Source organism: Lissotriton helveticus, chromosome 2_1 (assembly GCF_964261635.1).
Source record: "Lissotriton helveticus chromosome 2_1, aLisHel1.1, whole genome shotgun sequence".
NCBI classification, from domain to species: domain Eukaryota; kingdom Metazoa; phylum Chordata; class Amphibia; order Caudata; family Salamandridae; genus Lissotriton; species Lissotriton helveticus.
The window spans coordinates 1,908,612,808-1,908,630,602 of record NC_136059.1 but is presented as its reverse complement, the minus strand read 5'-3'; the positions used below and the strand labels follow the sequence as shown (position 1 = coordinate 1,908,630,602).

The 17,795-nt window shown below is 44.6% G+C and overlaps 1 protein-coding gene across 15 annotated transcripts in view; it reads left to right on the top strand.

Moving 5' to 3' along the window:
- Window positions 1–17,795, top strand: part of BLTP1 (bridge-like lipid transfer protein family member 1) — a 2,102,388-nt gene that overhangs the window by 174,454 nt on the left and 1,910,139 nt on the right. For all 15 annotated transcript variants that reach the window (XM_078676841.1, XM_078676840.1, XM_078676839.1 and 12 more), the window contains one exon: window positions 12,467–12,617. In XM_078676841.1, the coding sequence (XP_078532967.1) occupies window positions 12,467–12,617 (151 nt within the window). The remainder of the gene's footprint in view (window positions 1–12,466; window positions 12,618–17,795) is intronic.

Sequence of the window (17,795 nt, the reverse complement as noted above, 5' to 3'; positions counted from 1 at the left end):
CATGCGATAGATAAATCCAACTCGATCTGCCTAATCTTGTTTAGCCTGTCCCTAAAATCTGTTTGATTTTTTTTCCTCTTATAATTTGCAAAGCTGATTGTCTCGCCCCGTACTATGGACTTAAAAGAGTCCCAAACTATTTGTGGAGAGGCAGTGTCGTTATTTATTAGAAAGTAATCTTTAATGATATTAACCATAAATTGAAGATATTCTTCATCTAATAATAAATTTCTTTGAAATGACCAGGATCTAGTGGAATTTGGGCTATCAGTAGAAAATTGTATCTCAGCGATTATGGGATTATGATCTGAGATGACTTGTGGTAATATCTCAATACGAATTTTCTCCCAAAAAATTGAAGATACAAAAAAAGAATCTAAACAAACAAATTTATGATAAGGAGTAGAAAAAAAAGTATATCCGGGGTCATTATAATGGAGTTTATTCCAGACATCAGTTAACCCATTACTTAGTACCAGGTCTCTAAGCGCTTTATAAGTTTTAACCTTTCGGCCCATATACCTCTGCTCTGATCTAATATTCCAGTCAGCTGACATGTGTATGTTTAAGTCTCCACAAATAATAATCGGTTCTGTCCAGGTGGATAGCTCTGCATTCATGGTATTAAACAATTCGGCATCATCCAGATTGGGTCCATAGATACAACATAAGGTAAATTTACAGCTTCCGATTTTTAGCTCAGCCAGTCCCCATCTACCCCATTTGTCGGAAAGTGTTTTTAAACATTTCCCTACTCCTTTACGCATGCAAATTGCTACGCCTCTTTTAATACCCATTTGTTTGGAAGTAATCAGAACTTCCAATCCCAAATTATTCAAAAGAAAACGTTTATCCCACGAGATATGGGTTTCCTGTATGCATAGCAGATCGATATTCAGCGCCTGAAGCATTGTTCGAAACATAGCAATTTTCTTTGAGCCATTAAGACCATTAATGTTGATAGTACATATTTTCACCTTTTTATACATAACAAAAGTAATAAAAAACAAGCATTTGCAATGCAATAGGTCTCGCATTAGGAAAGTTTGAGCTATTGGTATTGTAAATGACAAATTTTTATTTATGTGTTGGTTTTGAAATTAGCGAAATTAATAGCTTTGTCATTTACAATGCCAATAGTTTTACCTTTCGTAAATGTGACACCTATAGCATTTGTAATGCAATATGTGTTGTATTTACGTGACTTAGATGTATTGATATTACAAATAACAATGGCTTTTAATTTTTTTAAATAATTAATACTTAAATAAAAGTTATTGTAATTTATAATGGCAATAGCTTAAACTTTTGTAAATACCTTTTGTGAAGATTATGTTCAGTGTATTTTATTGTGACGAAAATCCAAGAACAGAAGTGAAATATTAACATCTTTTTGTGACATTTGTAATAAAGCTTGAAACATTTAGAGAACATATTTGAACCAGTTGTTGAATGGTTGCACAGATTGATGCAGTGGTGGCGCTGAGTGATGTGGTGGCGACGAGTGATGCTGTGGCGTTCAGTGATGCAGTGGTAGCGCATAGTGATGTTGTGGTGCCCCTGAGTGATGCTGTGATGGTGCTGAGAGATGTGTGGTGATGCGATAGATAGATAGAGTGAGGGCGATAGATAGATAGAGGGAGGGCGATAGATAGATAGAGGGAGGGCGATAGATAGATAGAGGGAGGGCGATAGATAGATAGAGTGAGGGCGATAGATAGATAGAGTGAGGACGATAGATAGAGTGAGGGCGATAGATAGATAGATAGATAGATAGATAGATAGAGGGAGGGTGATAGAGGGAGGGTGATAGATAGATAGAGGGAGGGCGATAGATAGATAGATAGATAGATAGATAGATAGATAGAGGGAGGGCGATAGATAGATAGAGGGAGGGCGATAGATAGATAGAGGGAGGGCGATAGATAGATAGAGGGAGGGCGATAGATAGATAGAGGGAGGGCGATAGATAGATAGAGTGAGGGCGATAGATAGATAGAGTGAGGACGATAGATAGAGTGAGGGCGATAGATAGATAGATAGATAGATAGATAGATAGATAGATAGATAGAATGAGGGCGATAGATAGAGTGAGGGAGATAGATAGATAGATAGATAGATAGATAGAGTAAGGGCGATAGATAGATAGAGTGAGGGCGATAGATAGATAGAGAGAGGGCGATAGATAGATAGATAGATAGATAGATAGATAGAGGGAGGGAGGGTGATAGAGGGAGGGTGATAGATAGATAGAGGGAGGGCGATAGATAGATAGATAGATAGATAGATAGATAGATAGATAGATAGATAGATAGATAGAGGGAGGGCGATAGATAGATAGAGGGAGGGCGATAGATAGATAGAGGGAGGGCGATAGATAGATAGAGTGAGGACGATAGATAGAGTGAGGGCGATAGATAGATAGATAGATAGATAGATAGATAGATAGATAGAATGAGGGCGATAGATAGAGTGAGGAGATAGATAGATAGATAGATAGATAGATAGATAGATAGATAGATAGATAGATAGATAGAGTAAGGGCGATAGATAGATAGAGTGAGGGCGATAGATAGATAGAGAGAGGGCGATAGATAGATAGATAGATAGATAGATAGATAGATAGATAGAGAGAGGGCTAGATAGATAGATAGATAGATAGATAGATAGATAGATAGATAGATAGAGGGAGGGAGGGTGATAGAGGGAGGGTGATAGATAGATAGAGGGAGGGCGATAGATAGATAGATAGATAGATAGATAGATAGATAGATAGATACCGTACAATCTATTCCAGTTCCAAGGAAAAGAATCATGTCCACATTAAGACCGGGGTAAGAAGGGAAGGAAGGGGTACATAGATTAATATAAAACAGTAACATTAATATCCATCAATGGTAGGGGGAGAAAGAGGAACCCAGTTTTTGTACCACATAAAAAGCCCTCTATGGAGTACAAAGGGTCTAGGCAGCAGTTTACTTAACAGGTCAAACGCACAGATTTTTCTTCCTGCACTTGCCTGGGGCCGCCTGGCTCAGTGCTTACACTATAAACAGTTAAGGGAGCCAGGCGACGGAGCTACACGTCACAAGGATAAGGAATGAAAGAATGGAGAGATACACCAGACAAAGTGGAGATAGATGAAAGAATAAAGAGAAAATGCAGAGAATGGATGGATAAAAGGGAGAGGACAGATGAGGAATGTGCGGAGAGACGCAGGGGATAAGGGAAGGAGAGAAAGAGAACAGAGAAATGCAAGGGAGAATAGAGACTAAGAGTGAAGAGCAAATGAAAGAGTGGAGAAAAACAGGTAGTACAGAGAAAAGAAGAGGGTTCAGAGATGCAAGGGAGAATGGAAAGGTTCCGGAGCGAGATGTAGAGCCTAGAGAGCAGAGACAGAGGAGTTGGTCTGGAGAGAAAGAACGAAAGACAGAGAAAACGAGACCTATTGGCTATCTCAATGCTAATGCAAAGCTGCACTTCAACACCTCGTCAGGAGTGTAAATACAACTACACTGTGTGTGATGCTGGAGACCAAGTGGTGCTGTGTTCTCCAGCTTTATTGCGAACGCACATCATTTAGAAGTAATAACTGTGTTGAGTTAATTTTATTGGTGCGTTTGCTTTTAGTTGTACAACACACTCATTTTTTGATAGGATAAAATATGGTGAATGATAGGATAAAATATGGTGATCAGAGTTTATTATAGAATTAAAGTGTGCTGTATGTTTATCATTTTTTATTGCCTTTTGTAATGCGAGTGTGGTTTATTATACATATCAAATTATGTCACAATAAATAGGAATTATAAAGTACTGTTCTAAAGTGCTTCCTTTGCTGAAATCGTGTGTTTCATCTAGTTGAAGGCAGTGTTCCTGATAGCACGCAGCGCTGGTTCCTGGGGAAAACAGTCACAAAAGGTCATGCGTCCGTTTCCACATTCTAAAGTGACACAAAGACCCAAAATCGAGTAAAAACGGACTCTGACAAACCCATGTACAGAAAAAGTTGTGTGGATTGTAGGTCGAAGCGAATCTCATATGCGCAACATTGGGGAAAGGACGCTGTACCTTTTAGTGTTTGCAGAGTGCCGCCACGCTGCCCGTGGCGACCCGGAAGCTCTTGGAAGCTCTTGGCCGGCCGGCCAATCCGCTCGCGGCCGACCGGAAGTCCCGCCTCCCCAGGTCCGCGAGCTGCCGGCGCATGGAGCGCCCTGCCGTCCGGTGTAGCCCGGGTCCCCAGGAGGGGGCCGGGGAGAAGGAGGAGTGTGGCGCCTGTTGCGGGGCTCCTCTGACCTGAGGGAGCCCCGATTTAGTTGGAGACGCGACGTGAGGAGCCCCGCCGGAAGAGCGCAGTTGGTGAGTGGGGCCCAGGGCTGATGTAAAGTGCGTGCGTGCCTGTTTGTATGCGTGGGGGGGGAGTGTGTGCGTGTGTGCGCGAGGGAACGTGTGTGCACATGCGTGACTGTGTGTGATTGAGAGAGAATGCGAGGTAGCGGATAGTGTGCCTGTATGGGTGCTGTATGCCTGCGTGTGCATGCGCGCGCCTGTGTGTGTGTGTGTGCGTGCATGCAGAGAGGTGGGGGCTGCCTGTGTGTGAGCAAGGGCTTTGCGCATGCGCAGCGGCTTTGCGCATGCGCAGATACCAGACGCTCGCTCCCGAGGTCAAATCCGACCCTGAAAACGCTCGTAACACTTTGGTGTCCACTCTCCTGAAAACGGATCACATTAGTTGTCGAGCTGACAGCATTCATGCTTCGCATGAATGCTAACGTCAGCTCGACCTAAAAATTATCGACCAACATCACAAGTATTTGTTCTACAACGATATCATTTAAATGCCTTATAATCATCCCTGTGTTGAACACCTCTGCCTTACACCCCCACCACCAACCCTTACCCTTGCCCACCCCCACCCTTAAACCCTGAACCCCTCCCCCCACCCTCCCCACTATATGAGGCACAGGAACTGTCAGTTCCTGGAGCGTATGGATGCCGTGTCCCTAACCCATGGCGTCCTTACTAAAGAAAAAGAGAGAAAAAGAAGAGAAGAAAAAGAAAGGAGAAAAGAGAAAAACGAAGCGAACGCAGAAAATTCAAAAAGTTCAGAAAGCAGAGAGAAGAATATAAAGATTACGAAATATGATAATCCTGCATTTGAATAGCCATTAAACAGAGTAATTATTACGTCCAAATCCTATATTTGTCAAAGTATACATTGAAATTCTTCTTATTATTCAGAGGGATCCCAAGTACTCTTTAGCTTTAATAGTAGAAATGAAGTATTTTGTTTGACCCTTGTATATAGTCTTTAATTTTGCGGGACCCTGCAAAAATACAGTTACCTCCTTCTTCTGGAAGTCAGGGATTAATTGCTTCAATTGCCATCGTTGAGCCACAGTGGCCTGGCAATAATCTGGTCTCACAAAAAACTGGCAACCTAAACCATCCGCTTTCTTATCTGGTCTGGCGTTTACAAATATCGCTTCACGGGCAAGGAAATTATTAAATGATACCAAAATGGCCCTGGGATAATTTTCTTGACCTTGCCGTGGTTTCCTTGTTGTAAATGGGAATCTATGTGCTCGTTGTACTTCCCGAGCCCAATCCCAATCAGTAATTTCAGGAAAAGCATCGTTTAATAAATTGATAATAAACTTCCTCGGGTCTCCTCCCTCTTTGTTTTCAGGGATCCCCAAAAAGCGTAGGTTGCTTCTACGGGCCTGGTTTTCCAAACTGGCTAGTTTGTCGGATAAGTCATCCTTTTGTACTTTAAAGTCTCCAACTTCTTGTCTTTGAGCCATGCATTCTTCTTCAAGAACGGATATCCTGGCCTCTGCTTCCGTGACCCTATCAGCTGTCTCTGAGCATATTTTAATTGCACGTCTTACTGCGTTTTTGACTTTAGCACATGTCAGTTGCGTGCGTTGATTCTCGGCCTTGCTCTCTGCTCTATGACACATCATGGTATCAAATATTGTTTTCAATGTAATCTCGTCATTGTTCTCTTGCTGTGGACTATGATCATATATAGCGTTGTGATTAGACCCCGGGATATCATTGACCACTGAAGCATTCGTATTATTTGGTGAGTTAGAGGCAGCCTCTTGGCTCATGATATGAGAAGATCTCTTCTTTCTCCGTTTTTTCTTTATGGTAGTAACCAGATTAGAATTATCAGGACTCAGGCTAATCTCACCCTCAGAAGATGGACTCTCAACGCTGAGGTCTGCCCAGTCTTTATTCGCTTCATCGGATGAAAGCTCTGATAGTGAATAAAAATTTTCAGAGAGCTCTTGATTATGCTCTTGATTATGCTGCTGCACAGTAATTTCTTTTGCAATTCGTGTTTCGCTTGGGACTTCATTCAAATATAATGCCAGCGATGGAAGAGAACATGCTCTGTTCGTAGTTGCACCACCCAAGGTTGGAACTACAAGTCCCATAATTCCCTTCTTTGATAAGTCAGTTGGTGCCTGAATGGGCGCTAAACTAGAAGAATTATTAGGGCTGAGCTGATTGTCACCGCTTACAGAGAGTTGATTAGTGACCTGTGCTGCAGTTATATCAGTTAAATCAGTGCTTCGATTATCGTTGTCAATTATTTTCTTTTTTGCAGCATGCTTTTCAAATAAGTCTGGTAAAGTCTGTAATGCTGGGCTTTTTAAGCCGAATACTTCATTAGATTTAATAATAGCCCCTTTATTAGAGTTCTTACCCTGTTTGGTGGCTTTTTTGCCAGGGATCAATGGCGTTGCCTCTGCCATCTCGATCTCCTCGTTCTCTTGCCCCACGTTATTGAGTTCAGGCCCAAGTCCGGTTTTTCTGTTGCTGCGTGTGGCGATAGAAGATGGAAGTGGCGTCCTCTTTTTTTTCCGTGAGCCACCTCTGCCGGGAAAAACGTTGTTCTGTGCCCAGCACAGGCAAAGTGTAACACGCCACAGCGGAGACCGCCGATTGAACTCTAGGAAGTTTAGCAACATTCGTAGCTCCGCCTAGTACAGGGATAGTTTGTAGCAAATTGCTGTAACTGTGTGCTGAGAAAACACGATGAAATTATTTCCTCCCTGTTTTTTTTTTTTTTTATGAAAGCGTTTTATTCTCCACGCTTCTGTGGCTTTTATTGACTTGTCCGCCAAGCGCTTTCCCCTCTGCTAGAATCCGCTCGAGGGTGGTCGGAAGTGATCAACGCCTCACCTCCACCGCGGAGCCTCCGGATCCAGCCCCGTGATCGGGAAATGAGGAAAAGAAAAGCCGCCTGCAGGTCGCGCGGAACTCCGCCTTCCGTCTCCGAGCAGCCCAGCCCAGCTCGAGCCAGCCGGCAGCCACAGCGGGGACACTGATACCAGCAGCCAGCAGCCAGCCGATACTATTCCACGATTTTGGCCGGTAAATAGAGCTCGTTTAGCTGCAACCATCCATAGCAGCGCAAGAATAGCTAGATTTCTCCTTCTTTACCGGTAAAGCGGTAGGACGCCAGGAGCGAGGGAGCAAGCTGACTACACAGCCTTCCCCACGGCAGCCATCTTGCCTCTCAGACCATAGCCCCCAAGGGTTGAGGGCCACTTCATTCTCATTGCCCTGGATTGGCCTAGGGGGTGTAGCATACAGACTTCCTGCGCTTCTCCATATGTCCCCTAATGAAGCTGCAATTCAGAGCAATCCTCTCTCAGTCAGAGGGGATGGTTCTGCATCCCAAGCTCCGAGACCTACATGCCTGGAGATTGAACATGGACATCTGAGTTCTTTAAAACCGCCACCCAAGGTGGTGGAAGTCCTCTATCAGCGCGTCACTCCTTCATCAAATCCACCTTCTCTGGCAGACGGAGCAACTTTGTTACATAGTGTGCGGACAACAGTGTAGACCCCTTGCAGCCAAGTTGTCTCAGATCCTGCAAAATGCACTTTGCCTTGCCCAGAAGGGTTGTGCAATAGGTAAAGCAAGGGGTATTTGGCTGTTCTATCAACATTCCTCAGTCTACCAGGCCAACCATCCATTTTCAAGTCCCCTGTTATGCATTTTCTAAAGGGGTTGACAAATATGTATCCTCCAAACCTGAATGTTGTCCCCCAATGGGACCTTAATTTGGCTTACACTATCTTATAGGAACACCGTTTGAGCCCCTGAATAATTGTGCCTTAAGAATGTTCACTTTAAAAACTGAACTTGATCACTATCACTTCAGTAGGACTGGTGAGTGAGTTGCAAGCTCTTAGTTTCTGTTCAACCTTTATTTCTTTTTTTCCCCTGAAAAGTCGGTTTTGCAAACCACGGCTGTTTTTCTGCCAAAAGTAGTGACTCTCTTCCCCCAGTCCATCGCCCTCCCCACTTTTTACCCTCCTCCCCATCCCACTAAGCTTGAAGAGAGGTTGCATAAACTATATCCTAGGCGAGGTAATCAACCACTACTTGGATCGCACTAAAGACATAAGAATGGATGACAATCTCTTACTAGGGTACTGTGGAGCCAAAAAGGTGAAGGCAGTGCTGAAGAGAACCCTTTCAGGACGGTTCATTCTTTGCATCTAACTTTGCTACACCTTGGCCAAGAAGCATTCTCCGGAACGTATTCGAGCCCATTCCACCAGAGACAAAGCCCCACTTCTGCTATTGCCAGAGGTGTTCCTAAAGCAGAGAACTTTAAAGTGGTGATGTATGTAGGAAGGTGGATATCTGACTATGGTTACCCCCAAACTTTTTGCCTGGTGTTTAGCTGGTTTTTGACATAGTTGGCCTGGGATCCTGCTATTCGGGCCCCAGGCTAATTGCTCTCTCCTTAAAATGGACTCCATGTACCTTAGGGGCATACACAATTGGAATTGGTTCACCTTATTGGCCCCTGTAACAGTGTACCCAGGTACCCAGGGCATAGGTGCTTCCAAGGCCTACCAGGGGCTGCAGCATGTATTATGCCACCCCTGGCCTGGCCTCCATATTTTGACACAACTGGCTGATCACTCAGCTGGGGTAAGTCGGTGTAACCACCCCTTACTTAGGTGTAGTATTCCTATACCTAACCTAAAATGGACACATATGTTCCTATCAGTCACTCCTATGGAAGGCCTCATCAATCCTGGAGGCAGAGTGCTTGGAAATATGTGAGATGGTGCTCTGGCATGAGCTGAGCCTGTCTGCAGCTTTCGGAACCATGTCCTTTAGCTGTTTCATGATATTGCCATACCATATACTCTTAAGTGCATTATGAACCTCGCGGTTAAATGCTATCTTGGGTTTGGCTTTATCAAAACATGTTGAGTAAGGTGTCATACGAATTGGAATACTACCCCCTCGGCAGTTCTGGCGACGGGGGTAGCATTCCACCCTTCTAGAGGGACACGACATGTACCTAGCCTGAACCCCGGTTAAAGTTAAACAGAGCCTTAGCATCCCAAAATGGATGCTGCCACCACAGACACAAGTCTGACCTCCTGCTGCTGGGAGTCCTTCCAGCGAGGGCAGCTTGGACAAAGGGTTTCCTGCCTGGGGAGGTGCTAGCACCACTCCAGACAGGATTTTGTGTATTGGGTAGGACAGGGCTGAATAGAATCAGACATGCCTGGGGCACACAAGGTGTCCCTGTGCATAGGCCAGTTCAAACCGGTGCTGGGGCTTTCCAGCCCCAGTCCTGGCGCGAAACTGGACAAAGGAAAGGAGGTGTAACCACCCCCCTTCCTGGTTCCACCCAGAGGAGGGACCTAGTAGGTGATCCGGCCCCCCAGATTCGAATAAGAGTGGGAGCTGTGTCCTGAGACTTCAGATCATCCTGAATCAACTTGAAATATCGAAGAAGACTGGACTTCGACATTCTGCTGCACAGAAGACGGAAGAGAATCTCCCTTGTGGCCAAGGAGTGACCACCCTGTGAACACAGGCACCAACCAGCAACTCGACGTCTGCTTTGCCGCCGCCTCCCGCCCGAGCCCAGAGCCTGACAAGACCCAGACTCCCAGACTTCTCACAGCCCGATCCACAGTCCCTGCAAAGAAGGGACCCGTGGAGGCACCGAGAGACGTGGGACCGGACCTCTTGGAAGACCCCCGAAACGCTGACTGCGCAGCATCAGAGGCACCCTCGACGCTGTGCTTTGGGGTTTGAGAAGCCCAAACCTCGAGCAGCCCTTGCACCGAAGATCAGCCCCCCAGCATCTCAACGATCTGCGTGGGGCCCTTTTGCATTGTGCCACTCGATGCGCCTTCCCGTCCACTTGCCACGCGGCTAGTGGCCATCTTGGCGACGAACCTACAACTTTCACTGCAGGTCTGGTTGCTCCAGACTTGCCCTTGCTCCTGTAAAAAGGAGCCCCTGCTCTGACCTTGCTGGTCCGAGTAACAAGCCTTTTTCGATTCCTGCGTGGCTTGCATTAGCCAAGGCCTGTTTGCTTCAATCAAGTTGCCGACACCGCCAACAGCGAGAAACCTGCGTGGGACAGCTCGTGACCGACTCCTGGACGTCTTCGACCCCTCGTGTCCACGTGGCTGCAGAGAGAAGCTACACCTCGACGCCTGTTTGCACCCGACATCGCCTGGTTCCACTCTGGTTCCACGGTAGTCACTGGCTAGTGACTTTGAACATTGTCCCCTCTGCTTTCAGGTCTTCACCTCTTCAGATCCATCCTTGGATCCACCGGAACTCTTCACATCGAGCCGCCTGCAGCATCTTCAGCTCCAAGCACCATCGACCTGCGTGACGAAACCCGACACTACTTCGACCCTATGCACCCGCTTCCTGTGGGTGAGGTAACTCAGCTCCGCTGGTGTTCCCACACTGGTAACCACCTCTAGTGTCTGTGTCTGAAGTTTCATCCTTCTAGGTCACTCTGAAGGTTCCTTTTTAACTAACTTTGTAACTTTTACGCACCATTGACATTGCATTGGTAAAGCGTGCACTTTCCGCACTGCACCCGAGTCCCGCGGGCCTTTCCCGACTTCTTCACTGCTAGTCCCGAACAGCTCCAGCGATTCCCCAGGCCCTAGGCCTCTTCACTTTCCCCATAGTGGTTCTTATACCACTATTTTAGTATATGGTTTAGGTGGCCCCTAGGGCTCATCCAAAATTGTGCAACTTTTGTGTATTTTAACTGTGTTTTGTTTTAACGCATTTGCTTCTGTGCTCATAAAGAGTATCAGGGATATTTGTAGAAATAAATCTATATATATTTTCAATATATATCAGTGTGGTGTCCTTTCATTTGGTATTCAAGGGATCGTGTATGGTAAAACAGCTTGCTTCACATGCCTTTACAGAGTTTAGCCTAAGACTGCTTAGTCCATGCTACCCCTAGGATAGCTTGTCTATAAGGTTGACTTTACAACCTGCACCATAAGGGTTGCTTGGCATGGTACAAGGTGATCACTAGAACTAGTGAGCATCATATACCAGGCCAACTTCTCACAATGTACACTTTGTACATACTTTGGCCAAGCAGTACTGCCTGGATTCCAAGCTCTGCAGGACAGCCACTTTGCCAACTGTGTTTTGAAAGATTTTCTTCTGTAACCATCTATTAACCCTCCTCCAGCTGCAGGTGTAGCTCTGGAATCTATTCTGCAGGTGAGGAATCTGTGGGTAGAAGTGTCCATGAGAAGAAAATAACTCACCTGCAGTAACAATTTTTCGGGTGTATGCTCGGACTACCTGCAGATTCTTCACTGATATACCCGCCTCCTATTTTGATGGATATATTATAGGGAAAGTTAATACAAATCCAGTAATAGTTTGGTAATACACTACGGTCTCCGCTCATCCACTTGCCTTAAAGGCTTGGAAAACATTGGATGGAAACTGACGTTATGCCAGGGTGGGCTGTATACGACTTATCTGATGCCACTTCCAGCGACGACCAAAGCCTACACCGTCTACCACCGACACATGAGCTCTAAGGTTTCTGAATCCAATTTGGTCCCTGGAATTATTCTATCAGTGAACAATCTGCAGGTAGATCCACCAAAAAGTTTGTGACTGCAGGTAAGTAACTTTTTCTTACTATCTCTGTTGTGGCAATCATTCCTCCAGTTTGAAGTTAGTTGCTCTTTCACATTTTTATGCTTTAGCTATGAAAACACCTGAATTTACAGTATCTGTTTTCCTCCAAATTCCTCTTCACAAGTGATTTTGACAGTTTCTTTGAGCTAGTTTATAAGCTTCTATTAATACTATTGTCGTCTGTTAGCATATACTATAGATGGAGTATCTTACCTTGTGTCTAATTAAACTTCATCCCTCCATTGTCTCTGCCATCTGGCTTTGATCACCCTTAGTGTGATAATGTTAGGGCTTTTCAACCTGCACTTTGCAAACTCAGGCTGTTGAAAACACTGTTTAAAGATTGATTCCCATTTTCTGTGTGGGGGAATTTACGGTATTGTCACCATCATGTTCAACTAAAGTACTATTATCTGTATACCTCTGTGTATACGTCACTGACACTTACAATTTGTTTTTCTTCTGCACCAAAATAAAATGTAGGAGTTGTGCCCGAAGAATCTGAAGAAAATGTGGAAGAGAAATTTGATGGTGAAGATACAAAGTTGCAAGACCTGCCACCCTGTTGGGGATTAGACATTGTTTGTGGCAAGGGAACCGATTTTAACTACGGCCCTTGGGCTGACCGGCAGAGGTATGTTAGAGAAGTACAGGTTTTGTTTTGTGCCTTGTTTAAATGATTCTTGCTAAGCTGAAACTTTAAGAAGCACATTCACCCATGTGCTTGACAAGATGGGTTAAGTTGCCTCTGAATTACACTCTCTTAATGCATAATACAGGGGTTAGCTTAATCTAATGTCCATGTATTCTTAAGTTAAGTGTTGTTCTTAGCAGTTACATCCCCATTTCACAAGCACTTCAAAATGGCAAAACTTTTTCTGAGCACTATAAACACTGTTTACAGCGAAGAAGATCATGTTAGCCCAGTGTGATAGAGTTATACCTTGAAATATACATATCCACGGTCAATAAATAATTGAGAGAGATCTTTCTGTTAAGCTATGTTATTGGTATTTGCATAGCACTTTAAACTACTGTTAAGCCATTGTTGCACTTTTTCATGTGATTTTAACCAGTGTTTGATTATGTGAAGTTTCGGGTGTACGGTCGGAGTTATTTCTATTTATAGTTTCAAATTGGTTTGGATGAGTTAATGTGAAAGCAATATACTTTTGATCAAGGAAAATACGTGTTCTATGTTTGGGATGTTGGGCATAGGATGTTTCCTGCTTTTCTCACAACTGCAATTGTTATTGTATTTTAATTGCATTTATATAGCGCTTACTTCCCCTGACGAGGCGTCAAAGTGCTTTTTCGGCGAGTAGCACGCTATTACGGGAGCCATAGAGGATTAGTGTTGAATTAGTATAGTGAAGCATGCAAGTACATTTTAAGTGGTGGATAGGTTAGTCAGTTATTTGGATTCGGAAAGATAGCAGAATCGTGAAGCATGCTACTCCGGAAACCCATAAAGGATTAGTGCTGAATTAGTATGGTGAAATATGAAAGTAATTTGAGTGGTGGATATTAGTCGGTTATTTGGAGTGAGAAGGGTAGCGGAGAGATAAAAGGGAAGAAAGGTTTGCATTCATGTAGCACCCGTTACCCCTGATGGGTGTTGAAGCGCTTTTGTGGCGAGTAGGACGCTACTCTGGAACCCATAAAGGATTAGTGTTGAAAAAATTAGTATAGTAAAGTATGAAATAATTGGAGTGGTGGATATGTTATTCAGTTATTTGGATAGAGAAGGGTAGGTTGCGGTATAGAAGAATGAAAGCGGTTTGTATTTATATAGCGCTTGCTACCCCTTGATGAGATTTTGAGGCATTTCATTGGCGAGTAGCACTCTACCAGGAACCCATAAAGGATTAGTGGTGAATTAGTATAGTGGAATATGGAAATTGAGAAGTGAACATGTTAATCTGTTATTTTGATTGAATAGGATAGTGGAGGGATAGAAGAGTGAGATTTTTTTTTAGGTCATAGCAGTAGGAGGAGGCTTTTGGATATGTAAAAGGGATTTTTGAGGGGAAGAATCAGAGGGAAGAGTTTATAAAGGTTTGTTTTGGGGGATCGGTATAGTAAAAAGAGGTGTCAGGTGATGCAAGGAACGGTAGATAGTGTAGGAGAGAGTCTCGAAAGGGTTATTTTGGGGGTCATGTAGTGGTATGGTGTTTGGGATAAATGAGTGCGTGGATGTTGAAGATATATTGATATATGTATAGGGTGAGAGATAGGGTAGTGCTTTGGAAATAGTAGGAGAAAGAAGTTTGAGATAAGTCAGAAGGTTGGGCCAGAGGATATATTGAGAGAAGTATAGGCTGAGAAATAGGATAGTGCATTTGAAATGCTAAATTAGAAGTAAGAGATAAATATATAGATCCATAAGTAAATTGAAAGTATATAGGTGCATAGAGGAGGTAAGTATATATAGATTAAATATATTGATAGAGGTACAGAATGAGAAACAGGGTAGTGCATTGGATATGCTTTTTCAGGAGAAAGGTAACAGACACACAGATCCAAGTACATGGAAGGTACATGTAGACCAAAGATGATTTCTTTATTTTATTTATTTATTTACAACAACATAATTATTCTACGTATTTATTCAAAGCAATATACAAAGATAGGTACATATCTATAGTGAAAGTAAATGCTTATATACTGAGGAATATGCTGTAAAATAATTTTCTGTTTGCTTATGGTGCTTATGTGTGGAAGAGCAAATTCTTGAGTAGTTTTCTGAAGATAAAGTGGTTGTCGGTGGATCTTATGTTGGGGGTAAAGAGTTCCATAATTTGGCAGCTTGAACAGAGAAGGATGTGCCACCCATGTTTTTTTTCTTGTATCTTGGGATTTTTGAGGCGAAATGCCCCTTTAGAGCATAGGTTCCTTTGTTGAATGTGTTTGATTTTATTCCTAATGAAGAGTGGTCCCATTCCATGTATTGCTTTGTGGGTGATACAAAGTAGCTTGAACGTGGATCTTCTGGCAACCGGTAACCAATGCAGGGCTTTCAAGGCAGGTGAGGTGTGGTCTCGCGGTTTGATATGCAAGAGTAGTCTGGCAGCCAAGTTCTGAATGCGTTGTAGTCTTTTCATGGTCGTTTAAAGGTGATCCGTGGTAGAGGCTATTGGCGTAATCGAGTTTGGACAGAACAAGGGACATGGTAGCTTGGACCTTGTGTGGAAATCCCAAATGAGGGAAAATTCATCACTGCATTTTAACAGTGACAAAGCTTAATCTTGCTTGTTTGTCCTCTTGGGCATTCATCGACAGCTTGGAATCCATGGTCATTCCAAGGTTTCTTACTTCCTTTGATTCTTTAGGCGGTGATCCCAGTTCATCAGGCCAGGCGGCAAGCGGGTCGGTATGTTTCCAATTGCCACACATGAGTATTTCCGTTTTTGAAGTATTCAATTTGAGATGGCTCCAAGTCATCCACTGATCCACGGCTCTGAGACAACTGACATTTGGGGATTTTTCAATGTCTTTGGGGCATTCCAGTTGAAGGAATATTTGCCTGTCATCTGCATAGTTATAGCACGTGAGGTGAAATTGATTGATCAGTACCAGTAATGATTTCATGTAGATGTTGAAAAGCATGGGCGAGATGATATAACCTTGAGGGACCCCTGATTTTGTGGAGTATGGTTTGGACGAGAAAGGTGGCGTATGGATGACATTAGTTCTGTTTTGAAGGTAGGAATCGATCCAGTCTAGAGCAGTCCCCTCTATGTCGACTTCATAGAGTCTTTGTTTCAGAGTGTCATGGTCAACCGTGTCAAAGGCAGCTGAGAGGTTGTAGGAGAGTAGCGTCTGCTTCCTATGGTTACCCCCACTTTTTGCTGTGTTTCACTCGTTTTTCGACTTTAGTCTGGCTGTGGCCCTGCTAATCAGGACCACAGCCTAGCTGTTCTCTCTCTAAATTGATACAAAGTACTCTAGGTACATACCAGATTTGCTACTGGGTCACCTTTGTGAGTCCCTGTATATGGTACCTTAGGTACCCAGGGCATAGGTACCCCAGAGGCCTACCAGGGGCCGAAGCATGTATTGTGACACCCCTGGTAAGCCTTCCAAACTGACACCACAGGTCTGCACTTGCAGCCTGGGTAAGGTGGTGTAAGCACCCCTTACTTAGTTATAGTATACGTATATCTACCTTTACATATAGACACATAGTAACCTATAAGTCACTCCTATGGCAGGCCTTGACAATCCTGAAGGCAGAGTGCTTGGTTTTGTGTGAGAGGGTGCCCTAGCATGAGCTGAGCCCCTCTGCAACTTTCGGAAAAATCTCCTTATAACTGTTCTAAGATGTAGCCATACCATATACTCTTAAGTGCATTATAATCCTCGCAGTTAATTCTAACTTTGGTTTGGCTTTATCAAAACATGTCCTGTTTGGTGTCAAACACTTTGGAATACTACCGCCCACTAGTTCTGGTGGTGGGGTAGTATTCCACCCTTCTAGAGGGAGAAGACATGTACACACTGGTATACCCGGTTAAAGTTAAACAGAGCCCCAGCATCACAAAATGGATGCTGCTTCCACAGACACAAGTCTGACCTCCTGCTGCTGGACGAAACTCCGGCAGGGGAAGCCTGGACAATAGGTGTCCTGTCCAGGGAGGTGCTGGCACCTCCCCAGACAGGCTTTAGTGTATTGGGGCAGGGTGAGTTGCATTCAGTGAATGCTTTTCAGACACTGCCTGTGGCACACAAGGTGCTTCATGCATTTCCCAGTTCAAACCGGTTGCTGGGCACTCAGCCACAGCTCTGGCGCGAAACTGGACAAAGGGGAAGGGGTGTAACCACACCCTCCCCAGGTCCAGCCATAGGTGGGACCCTAGAGTTAGTCCAACCCCTAAACTTACTATAAGATTGGGAACCCAGTCCCTAGGACTTTAGAGTAACCTGGACGAAACTCTGCAACATATATCTTGGACCTTAGACATTCAATATCGACTGTAAGACGGAAGAAATCTCCCTTGTGGTCAAGGGGTGACCACCCTGTCCAAACAGGCACCAAAAGCATCTTTGCCGGTCTGCATTTTCGAGGCTCCCGCCGGATCCCGAAGAATCTGCGACACAGGACACGGACTTCCAGACATCTCTGAAGCTGAGCCGAGATCCCAGCAAATCTGAGACCCGTAGCTGACACGAGAGACGTGGGACCGGAACTCCTGCATTTTTTCAACTGCACCTACTTCCCGAGGTATTCCAAAGTAGTGCATTGGGGTATTTGAAGCCCCTGCCCGAGCACATTTTGCACCGAAGTACAGAGGCCAGCACTCCACGAGTGACCCGTGAGTCCACTTTCTTCATCGCAGCTTGAGGCCCCTTCACGGTTCCTAGTCCGTTGGCTAGTGAGCCCCATGAAGGACAATCCTTTGTTTCTTGAGCTTTCCTGGTTGCTCCAGACGTCCCCCAGACCTTGCTGGTCTGAACCGAAGCCAATCTTGTCATCTTGCGTGGGTTGCTGTTGCCAAGGCTTGTTGCGTCCAATCCGGATTCCGACGCTGCAGCACTCGACATCTTTCGTGGGACAGCTCGAATCCAGCTCCTGGTCGTCGTCGACGCCTCCTGGTCCTCGTGGCTGTAGAGTCAAGCTTCACTTCTTTCACCTGAAAACACCCGACAGTGGTTGGCATCTTCCTATCGCCACCCTGGTCACTGGCTAGTGACCCAGACTCTGTCCCCTCTGCTTTCAGGTTCTTCACATCTCCGATCCACCCTTGGATTCACCTAGACACTTTTTCTCTGGTCGCCTGCAGCATTTCTTCGCAGCTCTGCATTGGAATCA